Source organism: Sinocyclocheilus grahami, unplaced genomic scaffold (genome assembly GCF_001515645.1).
Source record: "Sinocyclocheilus grahami isolate Dianchi unplaced genomic scaffold, SAMN03320097.WGS_v1.1 scaffold317.1, whole genome shotgun sequence".
In the NCBI taxonomy this organism is placed as follows: domain Eukaryota; kingdom Metazoa; phylum Chordata; class Actinopteri; order Cypriniformes; family Cyprinidae; genus Sinocyclocheilus; species Sinocyclocheilus grahami.
Genome location: NW_015505496.1, coordinates 38,703 through 55,245, shown reverse-complemented (window position 1 = coordinate 55,245; position 16,543 = coordinate 38,703). Strand labels below are relative to the sequence as shown.

At 36.2% G+C, this 16,543-nt stretch overlaps 1 protein-coding gene across 1 annotated transcript; it reads right to left on the bottom strand.

Moving 5' to 3' along the window:
• Nucleotides 1–1,394: 1,394 nt before the first annotated feature.
• LOC107601995 (dnaJ homolog subfamily B member 5-like) lies at nucleotides 1,395–14,951 on the bottom strand. Its single transcript, XM_016294372.1, has 3 exons — nucleotides 14,942–14,951; nucleotides 13,492–14,132; nucleotides 1,395–3,921 (listed from the first exon to the last, which is right to left on the bottom strand). The coding sequence occupies exons 1-3, from the start codon at nucleotides 14,949–14,951 to the stop codon at nucleotides 3,688–3,690; spliced, it is 885 nt and encodes a 294-aa protein (XP_016149858.1). The 3' UTR covers nucleotides 1,395–3,687.
• Between the last annotated feature and the right edge of the window lie 1,592 nt (nucleotides 14,952–16,543).

Sequence of the window (16,543 nt, the reverse complement as noted above, 5' to 3'; positions counted from 1 at the left end):
TGATTTTCTGAGGTCGATGTATCCTATACAGTCCTATATGATGCAAAATTCTTAAGGTCAATTCCTGGTCAGCTCATTTACATGCACAGTATGAACTCCATAGAGAACCGAGTGGAACGTCAGTGCTATTTTCTCAGATCACACAGTCAGTGGAAGATCCGTTAGAGGAATGCAGTGCAGTTAATGGAGCTGCCATGTCTGTGACAGATAATCAGACAAATCAAGACACGCAGTGAACCATGAAATGTTTTGTTATTTTTAATGAACACTAAGAGATGTTATACTTCGTCAGCAGTACATCCATCAACAGGACATTGATACTTGTACTTCATGAAGAAATAATTAAATGAACACCTTTAGTTAATTTAACTTGTTAAATCATGTTTTTTGTATGACTTAAGGGAAGTTGACTAAGTCAAATGTTCTTGGTGACTGAGAACGGTCTGATTCACTGGTTCATTTCAGAGGGATGAGGATCATTTCTGAGTCAAGCGATGTGGCATGAACCATTTGTCAGACTTATCCGCATAATGAAAGCATTCTTCATTTATGTCACGTAGACTTATTATAATGTACTTAAAATAGATAAAAGCAAACATTTCGCCTCAAAGATTATACTCTTATAACATTTATTTGAAATATAACTAGAAACTTAAAACTCCAGCACTGGAGTCATACAACATGCAACCTTTGCTAACTGCATCTGTATAAACTACAGGAACTGTTTATAATTACAACTAAAATTCAGATTTGTTGTCAATATTTTGATTTCAATTTTGGTTACCCTGTGTGCCCAGTTTTGTCATCTCATTTGGACAGTGCCAGTCTGTGTTCTCTGTGTTCTAGCCGTACATTTCATTCTGTCTGAAACACAGTGATGCTTATTATTTTGCTTTACTGCCAAGATTTTGTGGTTTATTTCTTGATCATAGAAATTATTTATAAAGCATCAAAAAAGTGAATTGTAAGTGTACTGATAGAGTTCAGTTGTACTTTACACACACACACACACACACACAGACAGACACAGACACACACACACACAGAAACACACAAACACACACACACACAGGTTTGTTTTTGTGAAAAGTGGGGACAACCCATAGGCATAATGGTTTTTATACTGTACAGACCGTATATTCTATTGCCCTACACCAACCCTACCCCTAAACCTACCCCTTACAGGAAACTTTGTGCTATTTCAGATTTTCAATACACTCCATTCTGTGTCATTTATAAGCATTTTGAAAAGTGGGGACATGGGGTAATGTCCTGAAAAGTCATCTCCTCCTTGTAATACCTATGTCATACCTTTGTCATTATACAAATTTATGTCCTCATTTGTCACAAAAACGTGCACACACACACAAACTTCAAAGCCCGAATCTCTCTGAATCACAGGAAACTAACACACCGCTTGCATGCTGCATTGATTTATCCTCCAGTGGGTGCAGAAAGCTGCATTTAATACTGTCTCATACATGAGGACAGAAGTAATAAACATGTGAATTTTTCAATTTGACATTCAAATTCAAAACAGAAGTGGATGTCCAAAAATCTCTTGAGTACAATGGTGAGAATCTCTTGAGTACAACAATCCAAGAATAGACCAGCACATAATAAAACAACATGACACCAGTCCTTAAAAAGGTTATGTTCCTCCGTACTTTCATTTTATCACCAAATACAGTAATGATTTAAATGACATAGTTACAACTGTATAAGAGATATCCTGGAAGGATCCCTGGAAATATTAAAATTGTTGTTGAAATCGAAAATACTGTTACTCAAAGACTGCTGTTACTAATGGAAGATGGTACATCACAAATAGATTAAAAGGGACATTTTGCACTTTATATAAATCTAAACTAAAATACAGAGAACTATTGCAAGTTTTTTCACGTTTAAAAGTGTGAAATACAGTATACCGAAACTGCTGTAGTAAAAAGCTGTTCAAAAAACAATTCCCTCATAACTCTAGCTCTAGCTGTGCTTACTGAACAATGAAGGCCTGTGTTTCAAAAAAAAAAACTTCCACAGGTGTCAGTGTCAGATCAATCTTCAAACAGTTTTATCAATATAAAGTAACATACTTTTTCTATTCACTTTCATTTTTTTCATATAGGATTAAAAATGGTCATTTTAATTTACTGAGACTGTCATGTACTTCGGAGGATGTTTGAGTGTATTTTAACGCGTGGGGTGGGGTGTATATTAAAGTAAATGAATGAGCATTTTCCAATAGCTATCCCTTCTCAAAGATTATTTAAACATTATTTTGCCCACATGTAGCTCAAATTATGTTATTTTTCCATTTAACACAAAAGGTGGTATTTAAGATGTTCTTGACTACAGCTGTCAAACTTTGGCAAAACAACCTGACACAGAAACAGACCAGAATTTATTATTCACAGAATTTATTATTCACTGAAATGTTCCTTCTCTCAGTCAATGAAATAATGAATAACTGTTAGCAAGGACGGTTTGTCAGACCAAGTCGTAAAATGTTGTGTACATATTAACTTGACAGTCTAGGTCAAAGATATGTTTTTTTGTATGATCCATGTGATGTGTCAAATACTTAAAACTTATAATATAACTTGACTATACACAATATTGCCTATGGTGATTTGTTTTTTTATGTTTTTGTCTTTTTTCCCCTTTGCACCTTGGTTAAATTAAGAGAGAGAGAGAGAGAGAGAGAGAACTTTCCTCTACTTTAGAATACAGTACTTTTTAACCCTTTTTAGCTGGATATCCTTCCAGCTAACTCCTCGTTTTTCACAGAAACAATAACATCATATATTAAGAGCACCATGAAGATGACTACATGACCAAATTATTCTTTTGGGCAAACTATCCCTTTTAATGATGGTTACTACCATACATTATTTTTGGGTATAGAAATGACAAAATAATCTAATTAGTATATTTGTTTCAATGATACCCATAGATCTATGCTAATAAAACTAAAATAGCTGGTTTGAGCCACATTAAGGCACTCAAAATTTCTGTGACCTCAAAAATCCTGTAATCATCCCACCAAAGGTTTAGCATAATTGCCAGTACCTGGTACTTCAAGAACTACCAGAAAGCACCTGTAGACTGTTGAGGGAGTGGAAATATATCAAATAGTTACCAAATGGCTCTGCTGGTGCTTTAGTTGTCTTACACAGAACACTTCTTTTAAAACGAGATTATTGAATATTACAAGGGAAGGGAATTCGAGATTATCGAATATTACAAGGGAAGGGAATTTAATCTGCTACAAAATAACAGATTCAAATCCAGAGTAAATAGCCAGCGGTCCTCATCTCCATCATTACACCAAAAATATTAACCTTCCATTCAACAAATCAGTCATTTTGACTTTTTTGTATTTACCTTCAACGCGTTGATAACGAGAAAAAAACTGCTAAAGAAAAAAAAAAAAAAAAAAAGATTTCTAAAAATAAAGTCCTGGTTATAAGCCACAGACCTCGGCATAACAAACTTCTTCAACATCCCAAAAGTCAGTGTTCCACATGTTCAGAGAAGTTGATAATAAATTAAGTAAAACTGTAACAAAATTTTAAATGAGCCTCTGGTCCTTATGACATATTTGTCCCTCTTCGAATTCAGCGTCTGTATTGTTGGGGAAAACGTGTTTGAAAAACATAACCATACAATGTATCCACTGAACTTCCTCTAAGACTGTGGTAGGTGCTGTTTGATGATCTCTCTGGACTGGGGTGGTATTCTGTCTGGGAAGCGCACCTGGAACTCCACTATCAAATCCCCGCGTTGAGACTGATTTTTTGGGAAAGGTAGGCCTTCTCCACGTAGTCTCTTGATTGTGCCTGGTTTGATGATATCGTTGCAGGGCAATGTGATTGCTCGGTTGTCAATGGTGGGAATGTTCACTGTACAGCCACACAATGCCTATCAAACAAAAAAAAAGCAAAGTGAAGTCAGTGCGAGAGCCGTTGATGGTATTTCAACACTTAAGCACAAACTCTACATGGCGACATAGAGACCTAGTGTAAGATGCCTCTGTGATGTTACAGGCACAGAGAGCACATGTACAGTACCATCCAACCTGCCAGAACTGGAGAGGATCTGCAAGGAGGAATGGCAGAGGATCCCCAAATCCAGGTGTGACAAACTTGTTGCATCTTTCCCAAAAAGACTCATGGCTGTATTAGATCAAAAGGGTGCTTCTACTAAATACTGAGCAAAGGGTCTGAATACTTAGGACCATGTGATATTTCAGTTTTTATTTTTTAATAAATCTGCAAAAATGTCAACAATTCTGTGTTTTTCTGTCAATATGGGGTGCTGTGTGAACATTAATGAAGAAAAAAAATTGACTTAAATGATTTTAGCAAATGGCTGCAATATAACAAAGAGTGAAAAATTTAAGGGGGTCTGAATACTTTCCGTACCCACTGTAGTTTATACAAAAATAGTAAGTGTGTATATATAGTACACGGTTTAAAAACAATGTGTGAAATTTATGGTAAAATCTGTCTGAGTGGCAGTAGTGGTTGTCAGAGCTTTACCGTAAAAAATATGTTAGCAACATTTGAAGTTTTACAGATTGAACCTGAATAAATACTTTAGAATAGCTAAAAACTGTTCTTTAACTACAAAGCATAAGTCTAAGGAGCAAGAATGAAGCACTGGGTCTATTAAAACATCCAAATTGTTTGTTTTACAGTTTAACAGCCAGGTAACAGTGTGACATACAATGAAATGCTAGCAACCAACAATTCTAATAACATACTAGTATTTATTTGTTTGTTTGTTTGTTTTTTTCTTGATTGAACAACCTGCAATTAAACACAACATGGGGCAAGTTTAAACACTTAAAACACTGTTTAAATCAAAGTGAAAATTTCTGATTTTCTGATATATCTCACTTGTGCACTTCCTACAGTTTTTTTTTTTTTTTTTTAGAAATAGTACTGAAAAAAAAAAAAAAAAAAAAATGTATCATTAGCTGAAATGTTAATATACCAAATTTCCAAAATCTGTTGTTTAACTTTATAACATACCGCCCGCACAAACAGCTTTAAAGGGATAGTTCACCCCAAAAATAAAATTAATCCATGATTTACTCATCCTCAAGGCATCCTAGGTGTATACAGCTTTCTTCTTTCAGACAAATACAATCAGAGTTATATTAAAAACTGTTCTGGCTCTTCCAAGCTTTATAATGGCAGTGAATGGGGTTTAAGATTTTAAAGGCCAAAATAGTGCATTCATCCATCAAAATTCAGCAAGGATCACTGGGACTTTCAGATTGCATCAAGCCTTTCTTTCAGACAGATGAGACTTGCAAGTATCAAACTTAGTCTTATTAATTGATACATTAAGTATCAGTTACACCTTTTTACAAAGGTGTGTTTGAACTAAGAATCTGACGTATCCCTCAGGTGTAGATCTGCTGAATATTCAAAATGGTTCCATAAATTTCATTCCTTATACCTCTTTCTGTACTGAGTTAAGCTTTATCCCTTTCCTATACCAACGGTTTGTGTGTGTGTGTGTATGTGTATGTTAGACCAGTTTATGTGTTTATGTAGGATGTTAGACCAGTTTATGTGTTTATGTAGTATGTTAGACTAGTTTAAGTGTTTATGTAGTTAATAAAACCTTACTTGTATCACACTTGACGTGGTTCATTGTTTGCTTATAACTGGAGTCACTTAATCATGCAGATTTATGCTACAAGCTTTTGTAGAATTGTACAGTAAGGAAGTTATTTCCCTTAACCAGGAAATTAACGTTCTTAGAATTGACAAGACAGTTGACCCTGAGAGGTCAGCTAAATATCTACAGCGGATCTAAAATATTCATAATTAATTATAATTAGTTATGGTTAATTATTAATATTTCCCATGAGCTGAGTCGCTACATACATCACCCGTTAGAACGCCACTCTCTCATGAACGAGTGTACAACAGTTTGCGGAAGCTAGAGATTATGGTTTATAAAGTTTTAAATACGGGTATTTTTCTTACACAAACATGTCAATTCACTTCAGAAGGCCTTTATTAACCCCCCGGATGGATGGATGCAGTTTTGTGGGCTTCAAAATCTTTAGTTTCAGCCTAGGATGTCACGCCCACGAACCATTTGCACACAAAATTGGAAACACTTCAGGAGTTTCGAAGTTGTCATTGGACTGTAGGGCTGGGTAAAAAAATATAGATATCTCGATATTAATTGATTCTCATTTTTTCGGAACGATATCGATTCTTAAATCCTAAGAATCGATTAGTCTAGCCTGTTTTCAGTTAATGGACAGAACATTGAAGGGCACTTCCCATCCAATAAATCGCAATAAGCATTGTGCTTTGGTACTCAGATTTCAAATTCTTTCCATTGTATTGTAATATTCAAACAATAAATGCCGTTTTGGCGCTGTTTAATGTGGAGTGACAGCTTGAGATCGCTGTAGCGCCTCAGATCAACAGACACAGCAGCGCAAGGCGCACGTGAACTGTTCATCTCCTCCACATTAATACCAGTTTCAGCACAAAATAAACATGACTAAACATCCGAAGGTAAGTTAAAAGAAAGAGTACAACTTTACAATCCATATCCTGTCTTATGTCAATATAACATCTTGTAAACAATGTCACGTAACGTCACATTTACCTCAGAAACAACGTTATTCGGTGGCCATAAACTCATTAGTCAGATAGAAAAATAAACCGTAGAGAGGGGCATTTTGCTAAATATATGCACCATATAACATATTCATAATAAACATTGACTGTTCTTCAATGTTTAATTTATGTTTGAATAAATCCATCAAGTTTTTATGACAGCCACCATTATGTTTATATTTAAAAAAAATTAATTGAAGTAGAAATATTATGTAATTGTAACTTTATTATTTAAAAAAACTTCATTAAGTGTAATTTGAACAAATCAGTCAATTTTAACCTTCAATATTATAGTAATGTACCAACTGACTCATGTATTTCATGGATTTTTTTTTCCTTGGGAAAATTTGGCATGTACTGTACCTGATATATATCCAAAATAATCGATATTGAATCGAATCGAATCGAATCGCAAGCTTGTGAATGAGAATCAAATCGAGAAATTTGTGTCAAAACCCAGCCCTATTGGACTGGTTGAAATATACAGGATTATATAATATATAAATAAAAATATAAATACTAAATACTACTATATAGAAGGTGCAGTGTCATACACAAACACAAACACAAAAAAACACCATGGTAACAAACATGACATTAAGATAATGCAATAAACATTAACATAAAGAAATCATATAAAACAACAATGTACATAACGGATAAGAAAAACACATAAGACGATACACAGCTATTTCAATGAAAAACGATCAAATGTAAAGCATCACACAGATTTCCGGGAATGTCAACTTGTTTTTTTTTTTTTAACTGTAAATTATAAGATTACTTTTTTCTTTTGCACTTCCAAAAATGTCCCTGTAAAATATAGATTTATATTCTATTATATGTACTTCAGTTTTTCACTGTATAAAGGAACTTACCATTAATCATTTAACAGGTTTTTACCATAGCCCTTTTAGTCTTTTACCATAAGTTTTTGAAAGACATTTCTTATGCTTACCAAGGCAGCATTTATTTGATGTAAAATACAGTAAAAACAATATAGAAATATTATTACAATTTAAAATAACTCATTCTAATATGCTGATTTGGTTCTCAAAAAATATTTCTAATTATTATCACAGTTGAAGCATCCAGTTCAGCAGTTGAAAACTGCTTCATATTTTTGTGGAAACCATCATACATTTTTTCAGGATTCTTTAATGAATAGAAAGTACACAAGAAGAACAAAAATGCAGCCTTGTTGAGCATAAGAAGCTTCTTTCATAGACATTAAAAATCGTAATTACTCCAAACTTTTGACAGTGTACATAAAATGTTATGATTATTCAAGTAGAGCAATTAAATAGAAAACAAATATATTAAATATATTTCAATTCACATTTGATTAAAAAACTTCATACAAGATCGGTGAAGTTCGGACTTGGATTGTGTAAATGTGGGAAAGCATGTGGGGATGTCCAAGTGTGTGTGTGTGTGTGTGTGTGTGTGTTATGCTACAGAAGGGGTAGCTGAGTGCACAGAAAGTTAATTTTGGCCACTGCTCTCATTTCACAGAGCTAATGAAGCAACCAAAAAATCAGCTGAGGACATAAATTGCTGTGGTGTCTCAAATCAGAAGTTACCATGGAACTAAAATTATATTCCTTCCACAGATGGAACACTTTCAAATTGTTGTCATTTTCAAAACAAAATAAGCAAGCAATAATAACACCATAATAATGTCCTCATTTGTAGGTCGCTTTGGATAAAAGCATTTGCTAAATGAATGAATGTAAATCACATGGAAGTTGAAGCAAGTCTAGATACAGATATGGTGATATTAGTTTTATGCTGAGAATATTTTTGTGATGCTGGAATTTCATGGTACTTATGAGCATTTCTAGTCATATCATAATGCTAGTGAAACACTGGTGGCATACTCTGGGCTTTCTGAAAGTTATGCCAAAATGTATGCCTAAAAATAATTAAAGAATTCATGACTTCAGTGGCTCATATAATCCTACAGTATGATAAGGTTAACAGATTTCTTGCACTTTCCATTATATAAGGGCTAAAGCTCTAAGATCCCACCTGGCTATTCCAAGCTCTATCGTTGCAGTCAGCGGGTGTTGCAGTTGAACAGACCACAAGCCGTCGGTGAATAAAGGTCTCCTGTAGTGAATCCATGCGTTTTTGTAAGAAAAATATCCATATTACAAATGTAATAAACACTTTTCTCTCACGTCCGGTATTCTATCATGACGTGTGTGTGTGTGTGTGTGTGTGTGTTATGCTACAGAAGGGGTAGCTGAGTGCACAGAAAGTTAATTTTGGCCACTGCTCTCATTTCACAGAGCTAATGAAGCAACCAAAAAATCAGCTGAGGACATAAATTGCTGTGGTGTCTCAAATCAGAAGTTACCATGGAACTAAAATTATATTCCTTCCACAGATGGAACACTTTCAAATTGTTGGAGTCATTTTCAAAACAAAATAAGCAAGCAATAATAACACCATAATAATGTCCTCATTTGTAGGTCGCTTTGGATAAAAGCATTTGCTAAATGAATGAATGTAAATCACATGGAAGTTGAAGCAAGTCTAGATACAGATATGGTGATATTAGTTTTATGCTGAGAATATTTTTGTGATGCTGGAATTTCATGGTACTTATGAGCATTTCTAGTCATATCATAATGCTAGTGAAACACTGGTGGCATACTCTGGGCTTTCTGAAAGTTATGCCAAAATGTATGCCTAAAAATAATTAAAGAATTCATGACTTCAGTGGCTCATATAATCCTACAGTATGATAAGGTTAACAGATTTCTTGCACTTTCCATTATATAAGGGCTAAAGCTCTAAGATCCCACCTGGCTATTCCAAGCTCTATCGTTGCAGTCAGCGGGTGTTGCAGTTGAACAGACCACAAGCCGTCGGTGAATAAAGGTCTCCTGTAGTGAATCCATGCGTTTTTGTAAGAAAAATATCCATATTACAAATGTAATAAACACTTTTCTCTCACGTCCGGTATTCTATCATGACGTGCCTCCCCCGTAGCCGTGTGAGGCACATTTTATTACGGATGTGCGCGCTTTATTTGACGACTTGTGGACTGTTCAACTGCAACACCCGCTGACTGCAATGATAGAGCTTGGAATAGCCAGGACAATTTTTTATATAACTCAGACTGGATTCGTCTGAAAGAAGAAAGTCATATTCACCTAGGATGCTTCGAGGGTGAGTAAAACACAGGCTAATTTTCATTTTTGGGTGAACTAACCCTTTAAGTAAATTAAGTGATTCCAGAATAGATTTTTTTATTCCCTAATATTTAGCTACTATAGCATAGGCTACAAAATATTTAATTCATGCTATTTCATGTGAATAAATCTGCATGGTAACTATGGGGCTAAGTTAAATATAGGCCTATTTGTAATTTTTTTCTCAATATTATCGTCTGTAACTGACTTTTATTATCGACATTGCGATACTTGCAAGACATCGTCGATATACGATAATATCGTCATATCACCTAGCCCTATTGGTAAACAAACAGTTTCTGGTCCCCATTGACTTCCATAGTATTTTTTCCATACTATGGATGTCAATGGGGGTCAGCGACCATGTGGACAACTGAACCAATCTGACCAGTTTGGTTACTCACATTCTATAAAATATCATCATTTATGTTCAACAGAAGAAAGAAAATCCTACAGGTTTGTAACAACTTCATGGGGAGTAAATGGTGACAGATTTTTCATTTTTGGGTAAACTATTCCTTTAAATATCAGGATAACGAATATCTAACACAATATAGATAAATTCAAGACTTAAAGATTAAAGCTTAGCTGTGTGCAGTGAAGAGCCTGCAGTTATTGCATGTGAGCTTATGCTGGAAAAGCTTTTCATGAACTTTCTGTGAATACCAAGCACAAATATTGCCAGACAGCTCTGCTTTGCAGCTGCCTCAAGGGATGAGAAAATGTGTTCAGAATGACATCAGCTCCTTCCTACAGACATCAGCAGTGTGGGCTGGGGGGATGGGAGCCATGGGATTCATGGAAAGAAGGGAGTAGCTGATACTCTCACAAAACAGTTGACCATGACAATTGACAAGTTGCCAGGCATCTCCTCAACTCTGGCTAATGATGATGTTTCCCAAACAGCAACAACAATTAAACAACCAAAGTTCATGTCAGAACTTCTGCAGAATTAAACTAAGACCGCTACTGAACATAGTCTTGTTAAAGGATATTGAAAATAAAATAGATGCTGTTATGGTCCAAAGATAGGTGTGACAGAGGTTTGACGTTGATCTGGACAGCAGTACGAAGTTTTCAGAACATTTCCACTAGAGAGATATATAGGCTACATCTATATTTACAAACCCACTTAGCAAGATCATGCAATAAGTATGCCAATGACGACACAGACAAGTAGACAGTTGACTGCAACTATTCGCAACTTGTTGCAATTTTGCTGTCACTCTTTCATAATTAAAATATGTAAGAACAGAACTGTATTTAGGACTCCAAAGGACTGACAAATGTAGTCTGACAACTGCTGTGTAAACATAGACATATAGGTTCAGCACAGCGTGTCACATATTTGCACATATTAAAGCTGCATTCAGTAGTAGTTAGGTGCTTATTTAAATTGCTGTACACATTAAGAAATACATTTTGTGAAGAGTGATTTGAATGGTAAACACTCACTTGAAATGAAAACTGTATTCATAACAGTTTTCTATAAATGTTTTTTAATTATATATGATGCAGGTCACCTCTCAATGTATTTCACCATCTTGAAATGACGTGACCTGCTTTGTTTCACTGCTTTGAATCCCCACGCTCATTGGCTGCCGCCTCTATAGGTATGCCAGTAGCGTAGTTTTGCAATGGGAAAAGCAATTTATTATTGTGTTTTACAGCTTATTATTGTCATGTTTTAGCAGCAGAGACTACGGGGGAATCAGTTTGGGAATCAATTAACTTTACTGATGCAAGATCACATTCAGAGCTGTCTTGAATAATCCAGCATCACTGTACAGATAGCATCATGTGGCCCAGTGTTTCCTCAGCACCACTGTTAGGGCTCTTTAGTCCTGCTGATGGGTATGGAAATGGGTATAGAAATTACCAGCAGACAACAACCTTATAGCTGTCTTGCTCTTGTACAAACCCATGGTCATTACCAGCAGGCAATTAAAGAAACTCTGAGATCTAATTAAAGCAGTGCCTTGGGGTTCCACTAAGAACATCTCTAAATGAAAAGTGATATTGAATTGAAGGCAATGTATACCTGAGAACAGTCTAGATCCATGCTAAATCTGTCCTCTGAATGTGTCTACAATAAACAGGCAGATGAAAATTTGTGGGGCAAGTTGCCATCAGTATGCATGAGATGGTACCAGATGGCAAAACAGTTTGTGATGTTCACTGCCACTTATCAAGTTTCATTCTGGGCATCTAATGAGCGAGACCTTTAAAAGTAAATCACTGCCCTGAAAAGGTCTCAGAAACGATTAGCAGACAGTTAAAATTGGCACTGTAGATGTTTTCGGAAATTTAAATCAATGGTTGACATAGTAAAAAGGCCAAAATGCTCTTTTCGCTGTAGAGCTGGAAATCTTATGGACACATTGTTTGAGACAGCTGACAGCTGACTGGTCTGGATGAGCTGCCAAGGTAAAAGTTATCAAAAGTAAAGTTACCAGAAAGACAAGAAAATGTTTTCACCATTAATCACACTGGTGCTCTAAAACACATCATTCAAGACTGTCATTAAGGCTATTTCTGCTGATGTCACTGTCAATATAAATTATTAACTGACTGTGGTTTTCTAGGTCACTAGACAAACAGAAATATATGCAGTTACTGTAGACTGTAGTTATTATCCTCAGCAGGTCAGCCCATTAATATTTAAATTATTACTTTGATTTTAAAAAAGCATCATGTTCCAGCATTTGATAACTTGGGACAGAATTTCCGGAGCTTTATTGAATCCCATCAGGCTGTCATAAACACCTAAACTTTCATAATTAAAACTATGCCAGGATAAAACAGAAATACAATTCACAGAAATCTAACTTTTCAATTACAGTTATGATTTTCACCTGCTTGTTTGCTGTGACGGTTTAGTCACATGACAATTTTATCTGCGTAGTTCAACTCTTCAAGGTTGGCTCAACTCGCTTTTTCAAAGCAAGGACACTGCTTTGGCGTATGACACCGCACCATGACATTCCTGTGCTCTCACACTGAAGTGGGAGAGAGAGTAAATCAGCAATGACGTTGAGCCATGGAGGGACTCTACAGTCACCAAGCATGATGTGTCCTATAGCTATGGTAGATTAACACTGGACATGTTCAGGTATATATTATATTCACATTACAATGTTATGCAATAATATGATTCGTAATGAAATGGTAGGGCACAGATATTGCAGGGATAATGAAGGACAATAAAACCAACAATGGTTTGCATGGGGAGAATAATGCAGCCAAATTTAGCAGCTGTGCAGGTTAACAAGGTCAGCACTTATTTTGGACTCGGCGAGGTTGATACCAAATGAAGCCCATTAATTTACATTGTAAGTCCATGTAAGTGAGGGCACAAAGGCCAAAGGGTGGTCTGGTGTTGAGAATGCAGTAAACCTGTCTAATCTAAGTCTGGCTCAGTCTATTCTTTGGCTACAGAAGCCAACTGATAAAACAACCCAGTCTGCTTTGACACCCAGTCAGGGAATATCAAGAAAGAGTGGAAAAAAGCACACAGGTGCAAAAACTGACTATTATTTCAGGCTATTAACCAATATACTGTGGGTGAAAATAAATGGTGTAAACCAAATGGCCAGAAAACTGACTGTATCCGAACGATGAAGAGTACATACCTCCTTAAGACCGATCTTGGCTGTGTAAATGATGTTGGATCCATCCCTTTTGAAGAGTGGGTGTCCTTTGTCTTTGAGCACAAATGCAACATCAGCAGGAATGTTCTCAGGTGTCTCATCACCCTCTTTGGGGAAGGTGATCTTGGTCCCTTCCTTCCAGCCTCTCTTGATAACAATGTTAAGGATCTTGTCCTCTGTCCTCATTGTCCTTCCATCTGGGTTCAGTCGTCTGCGAGTGATACGCATCCGTTTGGTACATCCATGGAAGATCTCCTCTAGAGACACTTTAAGCTCATGCACCACCGGAGGGTCCTGTACTTTCCTCCGGCTGCTGTGAAGGGGCTCTTTACGATGTCTTCGACCTCCACCGTGATGAAAACCATTGATACCATTGAAGCCAAAGTGGCTGAAGGAACTGAAAGGATCATCATCTCCATCCATGTCAATGTCCATGTCATGATCGCCACCATGGTCATTAGTGCCATTGGTGGTTCCCCGCTGGCGTCCAGAGCCGAAGAATATATCGAAAGGGTTGGAGCCTCCAAAGAAAGAAGCAAAGGTGGCATGTGGATCCCCATGGAAGGTGTAGTGATATGTAGTCCCTTGTCCACTAGATGAGCCTGTGCCACCTGTTTTCAAACCTGGATGGAAATGCACAGGAGGAACATTGCATCAGGGATTTCTGCATTTACAAGTTATTTTAGGTTCTGCTTAATTCCACAGGTCAGCATCTTCTGTGACAGTTTGAGGTTAGCAAACACTCTACCTTTCAGTAATGACACCCAAGACTTTAAAAAAGTATAGCTTTATGTCATCTCATAAGTACACCAAGGATTGATGGAGCCATATTAAGGGCATCGCCAACTTAGTGAGTCTGCCACAGCTGTGCGAGAAAAGTGGATTTAGGACTGCACTGGCCTTGAAGAGTCAATTCTGCTCAACACTGATAAAACTTAAGCCACTTTCTATAAAAGTGTTAACTAAAATAGAATGACTTCTAAATATTATGGCATACTGCATACAATATTTTAGGAATTTAAGACCGTATAAAATGTAAATTCCTGAATGTAAAATTAAATTTTTTTCTCAAAAGAAGCAAGTACATTGACACAGCCCACTTGGACCTCTTTACCAATACCAGTGGATGCCAACTCCAAGATGATTCTTTGAACTCTACACTACTAAGAGGACAGTCTTGTTCACTGAAGTATAACAATTAAAAAAAAATTAAAAACCAAAATTTATCTATTTCTATTTGTTTAGTGAAAAAAAGAAAAACACTGAAATGGGCTGACTGCAACATCTGAATTATTATAGCAGCTCTATAAAGACTCACTATAATTGGCAACTGAGATGTTAATTCTAAAAGTCCTGCTGGATAATTATCAAGTGCTAGCTTACACCATGACGTAGCATGGAATAGCATTTGATTTAGTCTGCAACTGCTCACACATAACCATTTTGAAGTGTAAAGCTCTAAAGAAGACCTGCCAAGTCTTTCTCTCTTTCTTTTCTTCACCCCCGCTCAGTTTGGTTTACAAATTTAAATTGCTGGACAAAGAACAGAAATACGCTCTAAAACAAGCAGGCTACTTCATTTCTGTTATTGTCCCTTAGCTGTCTTCTCTTGGTGGCTTGGTTCTGATAAAAAATACTTTGGCAAGAACATGCAGTACAAATCCTGGGCAAGTGATGATCCTGTGTGAGTGTAAGACCATAGCATGGTGTATACAGTAAATGCTCTTTAAACTCTGGTGTCTGAACTGTGTTTTGAGGTTCAATGCAAAATTATCTTCTTCATAAAAATAGAAGTACAGAAAGACGGGTCAATTAGGATCAAACAATCATTTATTTTGTGCTTTTTTAGTTCTGTTTAAAAAAAACATTAACACCCATGTGCTATGGTGGGTGATTGATGGCTTGTAACATATGCACTCCTTCTAACGATCAGGACACAAGCTGACTCATCTTCCAACTTCACATCTTCAACTCTTCAGTCTGCATATATAATGCAGACATCTTATAAAACATGTTCCCACCTCATTCTTTGCTACTTCAATGAACTCCTCAGGCCAAAACAATTAATGAAGGGATGGTTAAATGAGTCATCAGATTCATATATCTTATAATACAGATTTAAAAACAATTCCTCAGAGTGAATCTGCTTTTATAGAGCCAATTCAGCTTGCTGCTGATACAGCTTTTAACTGGACCTAATGGCTCTTTTTACAAGCATTATGGAACAAAGCTGCACAGAAAAAACTGATGCAAAGACTCTAAAAACATAAAGGGATTCCTTGCAAAATTCACAAGTAACATTAGTAAAGGAGGAATTGGCAGGTGTACTCAGTGTAAAGATACTTAGTTTGGCATTTAGCCTGGAGTTGGCATAAGTGGGAAGACTTCAATTCCTTCTTTGTTTCAACAGACATTTTTCTTATTTTGGAACAGTGCCATGTTTATTGTCCTTGCATTTGTCAGAGAACTTTTCTGCATCATCCTGCAGTGTGAGGGAGTTATTTTGATTGTCGGAAAAAAGCAGAGGTGCTAAAGCTGCACTGACATTGTATAAAGAACAGTGGCCTAGCCACGTGAGCCACGACAAAGATCCTTTTAAGGGTTGTCCTATCTGGTATAAACACAGAACTGTGCCTGGGTCCATTAAGTGTTGTTGTTATGAGCATTTGTATTGTTTTCTTAGAAAATATATTTTGGGGTATTATGCACTATTTTAGACTGCAAATATGAATACAACACCAATTACAAACAGACTGCTGGATAGACACTTCACATACTGTATGAAAAAATTAAGCTGGGTCATTTTAAACCCTGGGGAAACTGAATCCCGGTTTGTTTCATATTTCACACTACTCATACTTAACCTGGGGCTAAAAATTTATCCTGGGTATTCATAATCTGAGATTTCACAGTAAACATTCCTAAAATCTTTACTGTATATTGCTAAAACTGCTTTAAATTACATGTGTGAAACATTCCTTTACCCAGGGTTAAAAGCAGAGTTTGCAACAATAGCCCCTTTCACACAGTAATA

Coding starts and splice junctions, on each gene's coding strand:
- LOC107601995 (XM_016294372.1), bottom strand. Junction 3,922..13,491: donor CCAAGATCGGTCTTAAGGAG/GTATGTACTCTT, acceptor TTTGTTTGATAG/GCATTGTGTGGCTGTACAGT.